General features: G+C 43.6%; 1 protein-coding gene across 1 annotated transcript; it reads left to right on the top strand.

The window, feature by feature from the left end:
* The first annotated feature begins 49 nt into the window (after positions 1 to 49).
* On the top strand, positions 50 to 16,566 carry LOC140065426 (uncharacterized). The gene is made up of 4 exons (XM_072113048.1): positions 50 to 144; positions 1,701 to 1,791; positions 2,121 to 3,546; positions 14,707 to 16,566. The coding sequence occupies exons 3-4, from the start codon at positions 2,303 to 2,305 to the stop codon at positions 16,253 to 16,255; spliced, it is 2,793 nt and encodes a 930-aa protein (XP_071969149.1). The 5' UTR covers positions 50 to 144; positions 1,701 to 1,791; positions 2,121 to 2,302; the 3' UTR covers positions 16,256 to 16,566.
* The last annotated feature ends 3,047 nt before the right edge of the window (positions 16,567 to 19,613 follow it).

Raw genomic sequence — 19,613 nt, 5'->3', positions numbered from 1 at the left:
TATCTGTATGGAAAGAAGGAATTCAGTCTCTGGATGTTTCCTACAGGTAGATCCAGTAAGAGAACATCACCGGATAGATGTCCCAGTCCTCTTCTTCTACCACAGGATTGTTCAGAGGAGAAATATGTCCCACAGGATCATCAGGTAGATGGGGATAAGACTTCATGATTTATTATCTGATCTGTGGGGATTTATTAGAGCCATAAAATTTTCCATTGGAAATAGTTATAGTATAATATCTCTTGTCTATATATAGTCTCTATTTATTTGGTTCCAGTTCCACTTTTTGCTTTTGCTGGGACACTTATTCTATTTACCGTCTTTCCCTGAGTATAAGCGCGTGTCTTCTATTAGTTTTTGCTCATAGAGAGGCACCAGGTCTTATTTTTCCATGAACATACAGATGAACAACTTTTTTAAGTGATCAGTTTAGAACCTGTTCTTTTGTGTTTCCTGACAACATTGGATCAGTAATTATAATAATTCCTATTATTTATATATTGCACACAGATTACGCTGCACAGAACTTGTCAGATCAGTCCCTGTCCTTAACACCTTGCCGACCGAGGACGAACTATATCATCCTCGTGTGGCAATGGGTGTATGGTGAGAGTTCACGAGCTGAGCTCTCTCCATACACACCGGGTAATGACTGTATAATACAGCCAACACCCGCCGTCATTGCAACGGTCGGTGCTGGCTCCGATCGCGGCAGTTAACCTGTTAAGTGCCGTGGTCGAACCTGACCGCGGCACCTAACCTACCGTTATATGCGCGTTGCCATCTTGGATGGCCGATCGCCGCCCCCCCCCCCTGGAACGTCATCGGAGGGCGGTGATCGGTTGCTATGGCAGCCTAGAGTCTCATTGAGACCCGTGGGCTTGCCATGTGGAATGATTTCTAATAACCAGCAGAGGGCAGGCTATTAGAAATCATAGTAAAATAGCTATATACTGCAATACAGTAGTATGCCAGTGGCAATCGAAAGGCTAACACCTTACCCATCTTACCCATCCATGGAGGTATTACTCAATACCAGGGTGGGAAATTATAATCTTGGATGGAGGGCACATGTCTGGTGTTGAAATGGGTCCCCAGAATAAATAAGGAGATGTAGACAATATAGAATCTAAGAATGTTTTTCAGGGATATTCATGTCCCAAACATTAAGAGAACAAACACTTTAGGTAGGTAGGCCGATGATGTGCTACAACGGAAAAAACGGGTATTGCAGCTAATGCAACAGGTAATGCGGTGTGGGTGGAGACGAAGTTACCGTATCTCCTGGATGAAAATTAGTCTGAATGTCTAGACCAGGAGGACCAGAGTTGACCCAGGTTGCTGAGGACTTGCTGCTGTTGCTCATAAGTCCGTGTGGGAAGCTGAGAGAGGAGCGCAAAGAAAACATGCGTGTCATAGGGCCAGATCAGGCCATGCTCTCCCCCCGAACATGGACATGAGATAACCAGAAAATGTGAGAAATTGTAGATATTAAGGAGTTTATTGATTGTAGTAGGGAAACAACATGGTGGATTTATGGTGGAGACCTGCAGCTACGTGTCAGATATCTCCTTCTGTCAGGTCAATTTTATTCGTCATCATAATAATGATTCCTCTTTTCTTATTATATAAAACCTCCTCTGTGATTTCTCCGTTGTCTGACAACTTTTCCGATATATCTTTCTACATTTTTGTATCAGGGTGAAGCTGTGAAGAATATTCCTGCCCCAGAGACATATGTGAGGGGCGATGAGCGATGTAAGGAGGAGATTCCTACAGGTAACTGCCCAGGTGAGTAGTAACCACTAGATAAAGCAGAGACGAGTGATAACACAATACAGAACATGGAGACATAGACTAAGAAAAGCTGGAAGGTGGGAGCTATGAGGGTCAGGAATACTGCTCACCAGGACCTCGGAGGAGGAGACTGAGATGTTACATCAGTAATAATACAGAACCTTATGGTAAGCAGGAAAGTCATAGCCACCATGGGCAGACAAGAAATGCTGCATGTACCCGGATTGCTGATATCACACAAATGTCCTGTGATACATCTTCAGAGTTTTCTTACCACAACCAATGATAAGGTTATATTTTATATTCTGTTTTATCCTTCACAGATGACAACACCAGGAGCTCAGAGGAACATCTGATATCATCACATGTTACAGCAGGTGATGGTTGTATCACACCAGATACATCTGAAGATCATGACAATATCCCAGATGCATCCTCAGACCTTCACACACAAGATCTGTCATCTGATCCTGTTAAATGGGTCCTTTCTAGTGAATCATCAGAAATGGATAAGAACATTATGTCATGTTTAGAAAGTGGGCAAGATTGCAGTGTTAAAGAAGATCTTCAGCAAAGTCACACAGGAGAGAAGCAATATTCTTGTTTAGAATGTACACGACATTTTAACAGCAAGGCAGCTCTTGTTGCTCATCTATCAAGTCACAGCAAGAAGAAGCCATGTGTGTGTTCAGAATGTGGGAAATGTTTTACCCACAAATCATATCTTGTTATACATCAGAGAATTCACACAGGGGAGAAGCCATTTCCATGTCCAGAATGTGGAAAATGTTTTCACCAGAAATCACATCTTGTTGTACATGAGAGAAGTCACACAGGAGAGAAGCCATTTTCGTGTTCAGAATGTGGGAAATGCTTTAATAACAGGACAGCTCTTGTCATACACCAGAGAAATCACACCGGGGAGAAGCCGTTCTCATGTTCAGAATGTGGGAAATGTTTTAACAGCAAGAGAACTCTTGTAATACACCAGAGAAGTCACACAGGGGAGAAGCCATTTTCATGTTCAGAATGTGGGAAATTATTTTGTCAGAAGGCAAATCTTATTGTGCATCTGAGAAGTCACAGAAGCGAGAAGCAATTTTCATGTATAGATTGTGGGAAATGTTTTAACCAAAAATCTGATCTTGTAAGACATCAGAGAATTCACACAGGGGAGAAGCCATTTTCATGTTCAGAATGTGGGAAATGCTTTAACAACAGTACAGCTCTTGTAATACACCAGAGAAGTCACACAGGGGAGAAGCCATTTTCATGTTCGATATGTGGGAAATGTTTTTGTCGGAAGGCAAACCTTGTTGTGCACCAAAGAAGTCACACAGGGGAGAAGCAGTTTTCCTGTAAAGAGTGCGGGAAATGTTTTAACCAGAAATCAGATCTTGCAAAACATCAGAGAATTCACACAGGGGAGAAGCCATTTTCATGCTTAGATTGCGGGAAATGTTTTAACCAGAAATCATCACTTGTTATACATCAGAGAAGACACACAGGGGAGAAGCCGTTTTCATGTACAGAATGCGGGAAATGCTTTTGTCAGAAATCACATCTTGTTGTGCATCAGAAAAGTCACACAGCGGAGAAGCCTTTTTCATGTTCAGACTGTGGGAGATGTTTTGCACGGAAATCGCATCTGGTTGTACATCAGAGACTTCACACAGGAGAGAAGCCATTTTCATGTTTTGATTGTGGAAAATGTTTTGCTCAGAAATCGAGTCTTGTTGACCATCAGAAGTCCTCACACAGTGATATAGTCAAAATAATGTTATGAATCTGGGAAATTTAGACACAAATCACATCAAATGTCCCCCAGGACAACTATGATGTCATACAATCATCATTACCCATCAGCAGCAGGCAATTGCTTTTAAATATTTATAATGGCCTTCTTTGAAGGAACAGTCAAGCCTTAAGTTTGCTATGTTCTGCATTATAATCACTTTTTTCATTGTGTTTCTATAATATGTTGTGTGTCTCTCACCTGTTGTTTCTATGTTTCACATTGTGATAATTTGGCCGCAATTATGGTTGGAGAGGGGAGGGGTGAGGAGCACCTGATCTAGTCTGGGTAAGCACATGGCCAAAATGGTTAGCGACTCAACAACTCCATTGCCCTGTTTTCCTGGTCAATCTAAGCGCATGCATGACTTGAGGAAACTAAAACTGTTGCTGTGTTAACTTCCTCCTCCCAACCCAATTGGCCAAAAATTCACACAAAAATTAAATTAAAGTGGAAGAAAAGTCCAAAGCGCCCTGAGTTTATTAAATACAACAAATAAAATTAGCAGAAAATGAAAGGATTCTCGAAGGAATTCTCACACTGTCACTGTTAACTTTTCTATATCCAATGACACGCCAATCTCCGCTTGCCCACGGCCGTTCTCACTCACTCATTCTACCTGTCTCTCTCCCTGCCTCTCAATGCCTCTCCCTGCCTGTCTCTCACTCATTTACTTTCCCCACCTGTCTTTCTGTCTCTCACTTTATGCCTATTTCTCACTCATTCACCCTAGCTATTACTCATTCTCCCTGTCTGTCTTACAGTCTCCCACTCACTCTACCTGACCGTCTCTCCCTAACTCTCCCTGAGTGTCTCTCACTGTCCCTGTCTGTCTCTCCGTCACTCACTCGCTCACGCTTCCTTCCTGTCTCTGTCACGCACTTACCCTCCCTGCCTATCTCTATGTCACTCTCTCGTTTCCTGCCTGTCTCTCTTTCACTCACTCATTCTCCCTGCCTGTCTCTCTCACTCTACCTGCCTATCTCTCTGTCACTTACTCTCCCTGCCTGTCTCTGTCACTATCCCTTTTACCTGACACATATGCTCATTGCCTATAGTGACCGATCAAAGCTCAGAGCTCATATTAATGACTTGTGGCAAAACGGCAACCAATCGCGGGTCAGCTTCTGCCAACATTTGGTGATTGTAAATGTACGACATACAAAGATTCTTTTAGCGGACTTTATATATTAGATTTTTATACAGTATTTTTTAAAATAAATATCTATCTCTCACTGCTATCCACTCTCCAGCCTTTTTTTTAGTTATCCTTATAAAACCTCTGTCCCACCTCCCTGCAATCAGTGCACAGAGCAGCACAGAGAAAACTGCAGGCTGGCACAGGGAGAAGAGGAACGTGGAAAGAAGATTTTTTTTTTGTCTGGTCTGGGGTCTCCAGTATTAATATTTTCTGCTCTGAGTTCACCACCACCAGAGTCAAATTAAATAACTTAAATAATAATGGGACCAGTCATCCTCCTGGGTATTACCCAATAGTCATAAAGCCGAAGAAGCAGGAACTGGTTTATTCAGGATATCAGACAGCAAAGAAACTACTTCACTCCAGAATGCGGCTATATAATCGCAAGTCCATATTTGGTGGATGAAATCTGCTTGGTCCACTTGACATCTTTGGCATCTAGAGGCAGGTAGTCAATCTATGCAAACTGAACAATTTCAGGATCGGTGGTGATGGACCCACTGAACCGCTGGGAGAGATGGAGAGCCTGCCGCAAAGGGGGTTGACCTTGCTGCAGCGTGATATCACTTCGTCGCTCCACAGGCGCAACTTGCTCGTGGTAGTGACCAAGGTGAGGTACAGAGATGGCAGACAGAGTTAGAGTCGAAGTGAGGCATGAGTCTCAATAACACACTTTCTCTTAGGCAACAGGGTACAAAGATCCGGCAGGAGTCACAGGAAGAGGCAGGCCAGCTGCAATAAGCGGCGCACAGGCCCTTTAAATTTCAGAGAGCCGATGCGTGCGTGCCGGATTACAGGTGATGTGCAGCCGCCGCACAGAGGAATACGGGGGTTGCAGGAGTACCCATGACCTTTGACCTCCCCCTCTTTTTGGTCCAGAACGTTGTTTTCAGGCTCCCAAGATCTCTCCTCTGGCCCGAACACCTTCCAGTCGATGAGAAAGAACAGTTTCCCTCTAACCAACTTCATGTCCGGGATCTCCTTTACTTTAAAGACATTGGTGGAATCAGCTTCAGGAGAAGGAGGAGCTACTCTTGCCGGGAGAAGCGATTCAGGATCACAGGCTTTAGAAGGGAGACGTGGAAGTATTTTGGGATGCGCATGGTGGGAGTAAAACTAGCTTGTAAGCCACACGGGGTTAATGCGCTTCAACACCTCAAACAGACCCAGGAAACATGGACCATGTTTGTAGCTGGGAATCTGGAGGACATATCTGTAGGACAGCCACACTTTATCACCCAGAGAGAAGACTGGGGGAGACCTGCGTTCCTTGCCTGGGTTTTGGTGCGGGCAGATGCTTGAAGTAGAGATTGATGAGTTTGCTCCCAGATGGATTGGCGGTCTTGTACCAAGTCTTCCACGGCAGGAACATCAGAAGGCATGGAGAGGAAGAAGTGAACGTAGATGTCGTACAAAAACAACAAAGAAGGAAGTGTCACCAGCAGAGTTGGAGTCCAAGTAATTATAGGAGAATTCCGCCCAAGGTAGACTGCCGATGATACGCAGAGGAGAAGTCCAGTTTTACTTGAAATTGGTTGCACAAAGAGTGCCAGAATCTGTAAACAAACTGGACCCCTCGGTCTGAGACAATGCGCTGTGGAAGTCCATGAAGCTGGAAGATGAGGAGAAAGAACAAAGTGGCAAGATAAGCAGTTGACGACAGACCAAGCAGAGGAACGAAATTGGACATTTTAGAGAAATGTCACCCAGATGACAGTATTACCGGAAGATCCATAATAAAGTCCATGGCCACATGAGTTCACAGGCAGCAGGGTTTAGGCAGTGGCAGGAGCAGACTTGCTGGCTTGAGACTTAATTTGTGCACAGGAACTCGCAAAGTCTTGTACATCCTTGACCAGACCTGGCCACCAGTAGAAATAAAAGATAAGAGCGGCAGATCTCTAAAATCCTTTTCCAAAGGGCTGGTCGGACATAGCTCATGCCAGGAGGAATTTGCCATAGATCCACAGACGCGGCAACAACAAGCTTTTAAGGAGGAATGATATATCCAGGAGCTGGTTCGTCCGCAATTACATCAGAGGCACGAGAAAGGGCTTCGGCTTTGACATTCTTCTTTGTTGGTCGGAAATGGATCAGGAAGTTGGAGCGAGAGAAGAAGAAGGTCCAACGAGTCTGTCGTGGATTAAGACGTTTTTGAGAAGAAGCCACAAGTTCAACCTTTGGGTCCTTCTGGGTAAGAATGAATCCAGCTTCTTCCGAGGAGGTGTCAACCACTAGCAGGAACATTTTCTCTGTATCAGACTGAGTACGAAAGCAGAGGCAAAGGCAGACTTCAGTTTAGAGAAAGCTTATTCAGCCGCTGGAGGACACAGCTTAGGATTGGCATTTCTCTTGGTCAGCGCCAAGAGAGACACAAAGAAGGAAAAATGCGGTATTTGGTAGTGATTAGCGAAGCCCAGGAATTTTTGGATGGCACGAAGTCCCACTGGACAGGGCCACTGAAGGACCGCCGACAATTTTGTTTGATCCATCTGTAGTCCCTTGTCAGAGATGACGTACCCGAGGAAAGGAAGAGTCTTTTGGTGAAATAGGCACTTCTCGAGCTTGGCATACAGGCTGTTGGCCCTTTAGGCAGGAATATAGCAGGTCTCTGATACCACCAGGTCGCTCCACAGGCGCAACTTGCTCATGGTAGTGGCCAAGGCGAGGTACAGAGACAGCAGACAGAGTCTGAGTCAAGGTCAGACCGGCGGCACAGGATCGGAGTAACAGATGGTGAAGGCAGGCAGCAGGGAATCAAGGTCAGGATACGAGTCACAATGGGTAAATCACAAGAGCCTCAATAACACGCTTTCTCTTAGGCAGCAGGGCACAAAGATCTGGCAGGAGTCCCATGAAGAGGCAGGCTATATAACAGAGCAGCGACTGGCCAGCGGCAATTAGACGCACACGTCAGCTCTGTGAAATTTAAAGGACCACAGGCGCTATCACTAGAGTGTGGACAGGTGAGTAAGTCTGCAGCCACCGTGCAGAGGGATACTGGGGTACATGGATGCGCCTGAGACAACAATCTTACAGTCGTTATGTAACATTGATGAATGATAAATAGCTGAATAAACTTATTATTGGCTGCTGGTGATACCGATGTGCGAGACTCCTGCACCACCCCCCAGTCTTCAGCAGATAATGAAGGAATTAGCGCCTCTCAGAAGGCCTTGACTAGCAAAGCGGGGCCTCCTAACAGCTCATAAAGGCAGTTGGTATAGTCAACGGACACCAGAGGGAATGAGAAGGTTGTCTCTAGTAGAGGAAAGCATGCCGCAGCTTCAAGAAACAATAAATTTCTCTATCAGTAACATCAAAAGAGGATCTAATTGCCTCCACAGAGAGAACCTCTCCATCCTTCCCAAAAAGTTGAGAAATGTTCACTAGGTCCTTGACAGTCCAGTATGAACCATCTGCAAAGTGGGGGCAGCAAGGTGGCTTAGTGGTTAGCATTACAGCCTTGCAGCGCTGGGGACCTGGGTTCAAGTCCCAGGGTCAACATCTGCAAAGAGTTTGTATGTTCTCTCCATGTTTGCATGGGTTTCCTTTGGGTCCTCCAGTTTCCTCCCACACTCCAAAACATACTGCTAGGTTGATTAGATTTTGAACCCCATTGGGGACCAGGACCGATTTGGCAAGCTCTGTGCAGCGCTGCGCAATCTGTGTGCACTATATATGTAAAGGAATTATTATTAAAGTGAAGGAACCATGGGTGGGACTAGAGGGGAACATGGACAAGGATTCCCAATGCAGCTGAAAGTTTCTTAGCAAGAGACCAAACCCGCCTTGCCAACCTATGCAGAAGGAGAAGATGGTTAGGCCTTCAGTCAACCACCTCCAATATGGGCCACAGGGAGTACAGGCAAAGAGACTTAGGGCGTTGCAAAGTGGACAGAAGGAGTTTTGCATTACCACTACCCCAAATAATAGAGGTGAACAGAGATTCTAGCTGAGTGAAAAACCATCTGGGCACTGGGATATCTGCATGCTCAAGAGTATCAGCTTAGGCAGCACAGTCATTTTCACTAAATGTATGCGTCCGGCTACAGACACAGGCATTTATTGCTGTACTGTGGTATGGTTAATTTCTGGGGTGGTATTTTGTGTTGTTCTGTGGTTGTTGGTGCATTTAGGGCACTGATTATTGATGCAGCCGCTGAAAGTTAAGCAGTATTATTATGCAGCCATGGGAGCAATAAATATTGCTCACCCCTGGCCTAAATCCTAACATCAGGAACACAACAGACATACAGACATTTAAAGAAAATTTCATAATATTCCCTAATTTTTTTGAAAACATATTCTGCAAACTGTACCAATTTATTATATATTTATGGATTGCGAGTCTATTTTATCACTAATGTGACTTCATTTAAATAGACACTGGGGCACATTTACTTACCCGTCCGAGGAGTTCGCAGAAAGTGCATTGTCTGCCGATAATTCACTGTGATCATGCTCCCAATATCCTGCATGTGTCGCTTCCCCGCTCAGGTCCGCCAGAGTTCACCTTCTTCTTAAAGGTGCAAGTAAGTGCATTGTCTTGCAACACAATTTGAACCTTTAATCCGAATCAGTGGGATTGTCCAACGACTACACCCCCCCCCTTTGTCGCATGAAACGGTTGCGTGCGACACAATCCCAGCTCAGACACCAAAATACCTGTCCAAGCTGCACAAATCCCGAAAACGGCGGAAAGTTCGGCGAACATGAGCAGCGCGACCCCAAGTAAATAAACCCCACTCCCTCTGACTCTGCAGCCCTGTTGTGAAATAAAGCAAGTATATCCATGTGTCATTGAGATTTACCTCCAAGCAGATAATAGATCGGAGGAAGATTACACCAAGAATTCATTCTTACTGTCTCTGATGTTGTGAGTGGTCTTCCACTCATCAGCCTCTCTTGCTGCCATCCCATGCCTCTTCTGAAGATGACACCCAAGAAAGCCAGCAGTTTGCTGAAGACAAGTAGACACGAACATGAATTACTAAGAACAATTTCCAGTGGTCTGATGAGGCAGAGTCGCCAGTAGCATTTAAATCCCTGGCGCTGCCATTTTGGAAGGATCGTCGCTCCTCGTGATGTTACGGGGAGTGCCGATCCGTTTCTGTGACAACCTGTAGTCTTTAGAACAGTGATTTTCAACCTGTGTGCCGTGGCACACTAGTGTGCCGCGACACATGGTCGGGTGTGCCGCGGGGAAATTTCCCCAAACTATGGTGTCCCCTGTGTTTTGTTTCCCGGCAATGCTCAGCGATGCGCAGTCACGGCTTCTTACAATGTAGGAGACGTGTACAATAACACATGTGCAAGCTTTGAACCTCGTGCGACAAAATGACGTCACCAAGGCCGGCGCTTCATCCTGAGAGCGGAGAGACTCCCACATTTGCCCACCGCCAAGGTAATGCCCACCAATAATGCCGACTATATGAGCTTTTGCCTGAGTATATGAACTGTTGGCAAAATACTCAGCATATGAGCTGGTACTTTTAGTACTCCAGCAGTATACTGCATATAACAATGAGAAATACTATAGTCATGAGGCTGGAGTACTACAAGTACCAGCTCATATGCTGAGTATATGAGCTGGCACTTGTACTCTGGCCTCATGGCCATAGTACTTCTCATTGTACCCCTTTATTTTGCAGTATAAGAGCCACAAAATAATCAGCACCATATACTAAAAACAGGGAGAAACTGAGAACTGTTGAGGAAGAGCTTCGTGTGTGTCTTTCCACCATTCCTGCCAGGATATCCCTTTTGTGTTTATCGAAACAGGCCCAGGTTTCACACTGAGTGAGTAAAATAAATTTAGAATCTATATTATTAACTATATGTATAATATGACTGTTTTAGTGTCATTTTGGTTGGTGGTGTGCCCCAGGATTTTCTAAGTATAAAAAGTGTGCCGCGGCTCAAAAAAGGTTGAAAATCACTGCTTTAGAAGACTCCAGCATCTGTCAATGGAAGAGATTTCACACTTCCCGTGTATTACAGGCAGTGACAGATGGTAGTAATAATCTGACTTCATAGGGTTTAAGTACCCTATCAGGTCTATAAATACAGTAAAAAGATTTTTTTAAAAGTAAAAAAAAATTTAAAAAGTTGAAATCATCCCCAATTCCCTAAAACTGATTTAAAAATAAACAATAGAAATCATAAACATGTTCACCATGTATCACCATGTCCCAAAATTCCCCATTTATCAAAATATAAAAACAATTATTCCCTCTGGTAAATGCCGTAAAGAAAAACGGCACCCAAATGTCTGGAACGCCACTATTTGTCATTTTGCCTCACATACAAGATGTAATAAAAACTGATCAAAATGTTGCACAGTCCTCAACAAGGGAACAACGAACATGTCAGTACATCTCACAAAAAATGACGTCTTACACAGCTCCGTACACCGACGTATGAAAAAGTTATTAGTGCCAGAAGATGACGAAACTAAACTTTTCGTTTTCGTACATGTACACAGGATTGAATCTTTTAAAAATGTATAAAAACACCTTCAAATTTGGTATCCCAGTGATTGTACCGAGCCAAAGAATAAAGGAGACGTGTCATTTGGAGTGCAGAGTGGAAGCTTTAAAAACTGAGCCCACAAGAAAATGGAGCTAATGCGTTTTTTTTTTTTTTACAAATTTTCACACCATTTGGAATTTTTTTCCTACTTCCTAGTACATGGTATGAAGTAATAAATATCATCACTAAGAAGTACAATTTGTTATGCAGAAAATAAGCCCTCGCACAGCTCTGTACATGGTAAAATGAAAAAATGATAGATTTTTGAAGATGGGAAGCAAAAAATTGACAAAAAAAAGCAGTGACGCGAAGGGGTTAATTTTGTTGTATGCGTTTTTGTGTTTCCCTATTTTTCTGTCTCGAACATTGTGTACAAAACTATTTCCCAACTGGGATCAGTAAAGTTTTATTGTATTGTAAAGAAATAATATAAATTTACATTAAAAAACACCCCCCAGAATTGTAAAATATCCCCGTTACACTATAAACATCGCCGTTTTCACCCCGTTTGCCCAAAACTATACATATTATATATCAAAATGAGCGTCACACACCAGGGAATTGGTTTAGAATGGTCCCTTTGAGTTAATTTATATATATATATTTTTAGCAGTTATGGCCTTTGAACCTCTACGTTATGCCCGATCATTAGAGCCTTTCAGACCTCATCATTTACAGGTTAAAGGAATTTGTCCAAGTGGTTATTTCGGAGGCTCAGAGAGACATGGCCCCACTTCATACAAACCGTGTGTACGACACAATTGACTCCTCCTACTCATGTTCCATGATCACATGATCATGATATCATCACAGGTCCTTTAGCTTCCTGGCAGGACAGCCCAAAGTCTGACTCCTCCCACGTATTGGGCTGGTCACATGACTACGACATCATCACAGGTCCTTTAGCCCCTAGATTTCGGCATCTGCAGGCTAGGTGGTGCACAGCTCTGTGGGTGGTGTGTGTGTCGTGTTTATCATTAACCCCTCACTTCCATCTATCTGAGCTGAAGTTACCTCCTGGACAGTGTTCACATTAGAAGGTTAGTTGAAACCAGCAACTTGACTGACATGGGGGCCAAGGAAGAAGATCTTATAACAGAAATCAGTCCAGGAGCCGAGACATGCTGCAGGTTATAGATGTACCCGATGCAATCTGCTGCAGAGACCCATGACCTTCATCGGAAAGTTACAGCTGACTTCTACACTGATTCCATCTCAGCCCCTGAGAAACTCATTTTCTACTCCGTACAAGAGCAACATCCACCACTGATCATCAGTATCACCTCAGTGTTTTCTTCTATTGGTTTCAGTAATTGTATTTTTTACTTGATAATTTAGATGTTTTTACTTTGTCTCATCTACTTTCTATTCAGGTTTAGACAATGGACAGAGACACGAGGGTGGAGAGAATCTTCCAGCTCACCCTAGAGATTCTCTTCTATATTACTGGAGAGGTGAGAGATTGTGATGAGGTCACATGACATCATTATCTATGGGAATAACAGATGATAGGACTGGAGAGGTGAGAGATTCTGGAAATGTATGGAGGGAGATTTATCAATGTGTCTCTCCATAACCAGGATTACACAGTAGTGAAGAAGACCTCTAGTGGGCGCTGTCAGGCCCCTGTGTATGAAGGACGGGGGAGAACCCTGAGCCCAATCCCGGCTCCTCCACCTCACCCCCTGATACATGATGACATCAATGAGCAGAAGATCCTAGAAGTCACCCACAAGATGATGGAGCTGCTGACTGGAGAGGTGACACTGCTGGGAATGCTGGGACATTATACAGTAACGCTATGAAGGGATCTGGGTGATGACGGGATCATTGTGTGTGTCAGGTTCCTATAAGGTGTCATGATGTGGCTGTCTATTTCTCCATGGAGGAGTGGGAGTATTTAGAAGGACACAAAGATGTGTACAAGGACGTCATGATGGAGGACCACCAGCCCCTCACATCAGCAGGTAATAGACAGGACTAAATCCACACGTCCTTTCATTATCTGTATGGAAAGAAGGAATTCAGTCTCTGGATGTTTCCTACAGGTAGATCCAGTAAGAGAACATCACCGGAGAGATGTCCCAGTCCTCTTCTTCTACCACAGGATTGTTCAGAGGAGAAATATGTCCCACAGGATCATCAGGTACATGGAGATAAGATTCATGACATATTCTTTGACCTGTGGATCACAGGGGCCACATCATTAATGTCCAATTTTAGCCATGGATAGTTGCTAAGTAAAACTCTATTCTTTGTCGCAGATCTTTATATTTGAAGTAAACATATGCATTTGATGGACTGTCTCACAGCTCTTCTTCGACATACCTTGGGCAAATTCCGGTCTTCTCTTGACTCTTCTAGTTTTAGACTATATATCTTGTATGTTGGACTAACTCCTTGATACACCTATTGTATAATTGTCTTGTGTGTGACATGTATGACAACTTTTGTTCTTGATGACTTCCTTCTTTTCTTATCATACTTTGTGGAAAAACCACAATACATTAGTACCACGATACCAGGGTTGGAAATTACGATTGAGGGCACATGTCCGATATCTCCTCTGTGATTTCTCTTACTGTTTTGGTAACTTTTCCCTTTATATTTTAGTTTGTGTACCAGGGTGAAGATGTGAAGAATATTACTGCTCCAGAGACATATGTGAGGGGCGATGAGCGATGTAAGGAGGAGATTCCTACAGGTAACTGCCCAGGTGAGTAGTAACCACTAGATAAAGCAGAGACGAGTGATAACACAATACAGAACATGGAGACATAGACTAAGAAAAGCTGGAAGGTGGGAGCTATGAGGGTCAGGAATACTGCTCACCAGGACCTCGGAGGAGGAGACTGAGATGTTACATCAGTAATAATACAGAACCTTATGGTAAGCAGGAAAGTCATAGCCACCATGGGCAGACAAGAAATGCTGCATGTACCCGGATTGCTGATATCACACAAATGTCCTGTGATACATCTTCAGAGTTTTCTTACCACAACCAATGATAAGGTTATATTTTATAATCTGTTTTATCCTTCACAGATGACAACACCAGGAGCTCAGAGGAACATCTGATATCATCACATGTTACAGCAGGTGATGGTTGTATCACACCAGATACATCTGAAGGTCATGACAATATCCCGGATGTATCCTCAGAACTTCACACACAAGATCTGTCATCTTATCCTATTAGATGGGTCCTTTCTACAGAATCACCAGGAACAGTAACAAACATCGAGTCAGGTTTAGAAAATGTGAAACCTCTTAGTGTTAAAGAAGATCTTCAGCAAATTCACACGGGAGAGAAGCAATTTTCTTGTTTAGAATGTGGGAAATGTTTTAACAGGAAGACAAATCTTGCAGTACACCAGAGAAGTCACACAGGGGAGAAGCCATTTTCATGTACAGAATGTGGGAAAGTTTTTAGTCGGAAGTCAACTCTTGTTGTGCATCTGAGATGTCACACAGGGGAGAAGCCATTTTCATGTTCAGAATGTGGGAAATGTTTTAACAGAAAGACAAATCTTGTAATTCACCAGAGAAGTCACTTTGGGAAAAAGCCATTTTCATGTTCAGACTGGGGGAAATTTTATAGTGTTAAATCAGAGCTTAATAGACATCAAAAAAGTCAGACAAGGGAGAAGAAATTTCCATGTTCAGAATGTGGGAAACTTTTTTATCAGAAGTCAACTCTTGTTGTGCATCTAAGAAGTCACACAGGTGAAAAACCATATTCATGTTCCGAATGTGGGAAATGTTTTAACAGCCAGACAATTCTTATAAGACATCGTAAAAGTCACACGGGGGAGAAGCCATTTTCATGTTCTGAATGCGGGAAATGTTTTAACAGGAAGACAAATCTTGAAATACACCAGAGAAGTCACACAGGGGAGAAGCCATATACATGTACAGAATGTGGGAAAAAATTTTGTCAGAAGTCATCTCTTGTTGTGCATCAGAGAAGTCACACAGGGGAGAAGCCATTTTCATGTTCAGACTGCGGGAAATGTTTTAACAGGAAGACGGCTCTGTTAATTCACCTGAGAAATCACACAGGGGAGAAGCCCTTTTCATGTACTGAATGTGGAAAATCTTTTACCCACCAATCAAATCTTGTTAAACATCAGAAAAGTCACACAGGGGAGAGGCTTTTTTCATGCGCAGAATGTAAGAAATCTTTTAACCAGAAATCACATCTTGATCGACATATGATAATTCACACAGGGGAGAAGCCATTTTCCTGTTCAGATTGTGGCAAATGTTTTAAAAGGAAGACGGCTCTTGTAATTCACCACAGAAGTCACACGGGGGAGAAGCCATTTTCATGTACTGAATGTGATAAATGTTTTACCCACCCATCGGGTCTTGTTAAACATCAAAAAAGTCACATAGGGGAGAAGATTTTTTCATGTCCACAATGTGAACAATGTTTTAACCAGAAATCAGATCTTTTAAGACATCAGAGAAGTCACACAGGAGAAAATAAATTTTCATGTTCAGAATGTGGGGAATGTTTTACCCAGAAACAAAATCTTGATCGACACCTGATAAGTCACACAGGGGTGAAGCCATTTCCATGTTCACAATGTGGGAAATGTTTTGCCCGGAAATCACACCTTGATCGACATCAGAGAATTCACACGGGAGAGAAGCCATTTGCATGTTCACAATGTGGGAAATGTTTTGCTCGGAAATCACATCTCGATCGACATCTGACAAGTCACACAGGGGAGAAGCCGTTTTCATGTTCAGATTGTGGGAAATGTTTTGCTCGGAAATCGCACCTTGTTATACACCTGAGAAGTCACACAGGGGAGAAGCCATTTTCATGTTCAGATTGCGGGAAATGTTTTACTCGGAAATCAAATCTTGTTGACCATCAGAAGACCGCACACAGCGATATAATCCAAATCATGTTATAAATTTGGGAAACGTTTTAGAAACAGATCCCATTATTTCGCAAAGTGACAATCCTCAGCAAGGACACGTCGATGGAATAAAAGAACAATGGACAACAATTTATATAATTTAAGTATAGCATTACAGTACAACATAATCTTTGTTTTCGGGGTTTCTATTATGTTGTGTGTGTCTCTCACCTGCTATTTCTGTATATTACATTGTGATGGTGGGTCACTATCCGTTTGATTCTTCGTCTTTCTATGTGTGGTCCTTCTCTGTACACCTCTGTCCTGATGACTAATAAAGGATGTATTTCTTAATCTTTATGCAGCCAATCTGATGTGTACTAAGAAGTCGAAAAGAGTAAACTCGTCCTATGTAGAGATGAGCTAACATACTTGTCCAAGCTTGATGCTCGTTCGAGCATTAGCGTACTAGAAACTGCTCGTTGCTCGGAAGAATATTTCGCCAGCTCGAGAAAATGTCATCTCCCGCCGTTTTGATTTTTGGCGGCCAGAAACAGAGCCAAATCACAAGCCAGGAGACTCTGCATTCCACCCAGCATCACGTGGTACACTTACATGTCGATAGCAGTGGTTGGCTGGCCTGATCAGGTGACCCTGGAATATACTAGCCCCTGCCCGCACTGCTCGGATCATTCTCTGTCTGGATGCCTGGATAGAGCTGCTGCTGGTCAGGAATAGAGTTAGGGTGTTCTATTAGAATAGTGTTAGGCAGGAGTGATTCTACAAGAAACCAACAGCCCTTGTTAGGGCTACAATAACGTTATTTAAAAAAAAAAATTGCTTGTGGCTGGGCTTGCTGGCACTAGTAGTGCAGCTAGTACCATATTGTGAAGAATTTGCAGGGAGACTTGCGAACGTTATTTTTGGCTCTTAGTGACACACATATCCATTTCAAACAGCTAAGTGGGACGATTTATTGGGGGTTTGATTGAATTAGGCACAGTTTTGTTTTGTTTTTTTCAAAAGTGAAAGTGAAATTCACAGCACAAAATCCTATTGTGTGCTGTCAGTGGTGCAAATGCAATTTCATCTAGCTTAGTCTGCCTGCTACTGTTTAGCAAGCTAGTCTCCAGAAATCCCAATCCACATTCTCTCTGCCGGTGAAGCGTGCTGTACGTCACGTGTGGCGTTATCTAATACGGCTTTTTGTTCACATTAGTGTCATTGCCATGCTGTTGCCCATAATTTTGGCATAATGGTGCGATTAGGCAGCTTCAGAGGCATCCATGCATGCTGTCCCTGCTGTTTCCTGTCAATTTCCGTGGTGTTTCCATCATTTTTGGAGGTTTCCAGGTTTTTGGCCAAGCTTCCCTGTGCAGAGCCTTGGTCCCCTTGAAAAATGCTTGAGTCTCCCATTGACTTCAATGGGGTTCGTTATTTGAAACGAGCACTCGAACATCGGAAAAACTTCGACTCGAATAACGAGCACTCGAGCATTTTAGTGCTCGCTCATCTCTAGTCCTAAGAGCTAATAAATTAATGAAAACTCACTCTTGAAATTAAATTATCACCAATAGTTTCCTGTCTACATAATTTCTTTGGGCAAGAGGAAAGCTTTTGAAATACAATCATAAGGCATTTATTTCCCTTTGGGGTTCTTCTGCATCGGCACCAACCGAACACGTATGCCTCCTTGGTTTTTCTCAAAAATAACTTTTCTCCATTGGTCATTGAGATATATTATCAGCAGATATTCATTGATCACTCACAACAGCTTGGAAGAACGTGGGAACATTATAGAGGTCAAATAGCTTGACCAAGCATTTATGGTTTATGTCTGTGGTGGTCTTCCATGTATGCAAGTGGACTTCTGTGAATCGCCTTCTATTAAGATATTTAAAGGGGTATTCCCACAAAGACAAGATTCTTAAAGGGAATCTGTAGTCAGAATTGACCTAATAAACCACAACCAGTATGTTGTCAAGCAACTGAACACATTCCAGATCATGTTTCTTTCTTGACCCAGTGTGTTGGCATCATTCAGATATTCAACTTTGAAGTGAGATGTAGATTGGTTGTACAAAGTTATGGAGCCAGAGACTTTTGTCAGGATCAGTAGTAATGGATGCTCTGGACCACCGCGTATAATGACGTAAGCCAACACCTGGGATCGGAGTGTAAGTGGTACCCGGTTTTCACCAGAGCCCGCCGCAAAGGGGGTTGGACTTGCTGTTGCGTGGTACCATTAGGTTGTTCCACAGGTGCGACTTTGTCCGCGGCCAAGGCAAAGTACGAAGTCGTAAGGCAAACTCAAGGTCTGGGGACAGGCAGGAGGTCGAGACAGGTAGCACAGGATCAGAGTCAGGGACGTAGCAGAAGGCCAGGACAGGCAGCACAGGAGCGAAGTCAGGAACAGAATCGAGGTCACAACGGGAAATCAGGATAATCGCACAGGGCATCAGGAAAGCTTTCTCTAAGGCTATGAGCACCCGTGACAGTACCCCCCCCCCCCTTTGGCCTCCCCCTCTTCTTGAACTGGATGAATTTCTGTAGAAGACCATGGTCCAAGATGTTATCCTCTGGCTCCAAAGATCTCTCCTCTGGCCCGAACCCCTTCCAGTCGACTATATAGAATCGCTTCCCTCTGACCATCTTCATATCTAGGATTTCTTTTACCTCAAGGATGTCAGTAGCATCGGCTTCAGGAGCAGGAGGAGGTACTTGCCGGGAGAAGCGATTCAGGATGACAGATTTCAGCAGGGAGACATGGAAGGAATACGGAATGCACAAGGTGGAAGGTAGACGTAACTTGTAATCCACGGGATTAATGGATCCTCACAGGAAGTGAGGACTAAGCTTGTAGCTGGGAATCTTGAGCCAAACATACTTGGATGACAGCCACACTTTATCCCCAAGAGAGAAAATCGAAGGGGGCCTGCACTTTTTTATCCGCCTGAGTTTTAGTTCGGGCAGACGCCGGAAGTAAAAAGATAGGAGTCTGCTCCCAGATGGAATTTAGATCTCTGACCAATTCCTCCACAGCAGGAACGTCGGACATCACCGGCAGAGGGAGGGGGTGGTCGAGGATGCTGCCAATAGATAATGATGAATGGGGTGGAGCCAGAAGATTCAGAATCCAAGGAATTATAGGAGAATTCCATCCACTGCAACAGAGTGGTCCAGTCATCTTGTCAGACAAAAACAAAATGAGGTTGCATCCCAGAGTCTGGTTAACCCTCTCTAACCCAACTTTACTTGTAGATGACTGCAAACAGAACGCCAGAAGCGGGAAACAAACTGAACCCCCCTGATCAGAGACGATGTGCTCAGGAAGTCAATGTAGCCGGAAGATGTGGATGAAGAACAGGCTGACAAGACGAGGAGCTGACGGCAGACCTGGCAAAGGCACAAA

The sequence above is a fragment of the Engystomops pustulosus genome, chromosome 6, assembly GCF_040894005.1.
Source record: "Engystomops pustulosus chromosome 6, aEngPut4.maternal, whole genome shotgun sequence".
In the NCBI taxonomy this organism is placed as follows: Eukaryota; Metazoa; Chordata; class Amphibia; order Anura; family Leptodactylidae; genus Engystomops; species Engystomops pustulosus.
This window is presented reverse-complemented; position numbering and strand designations above follow the sequence as displayed.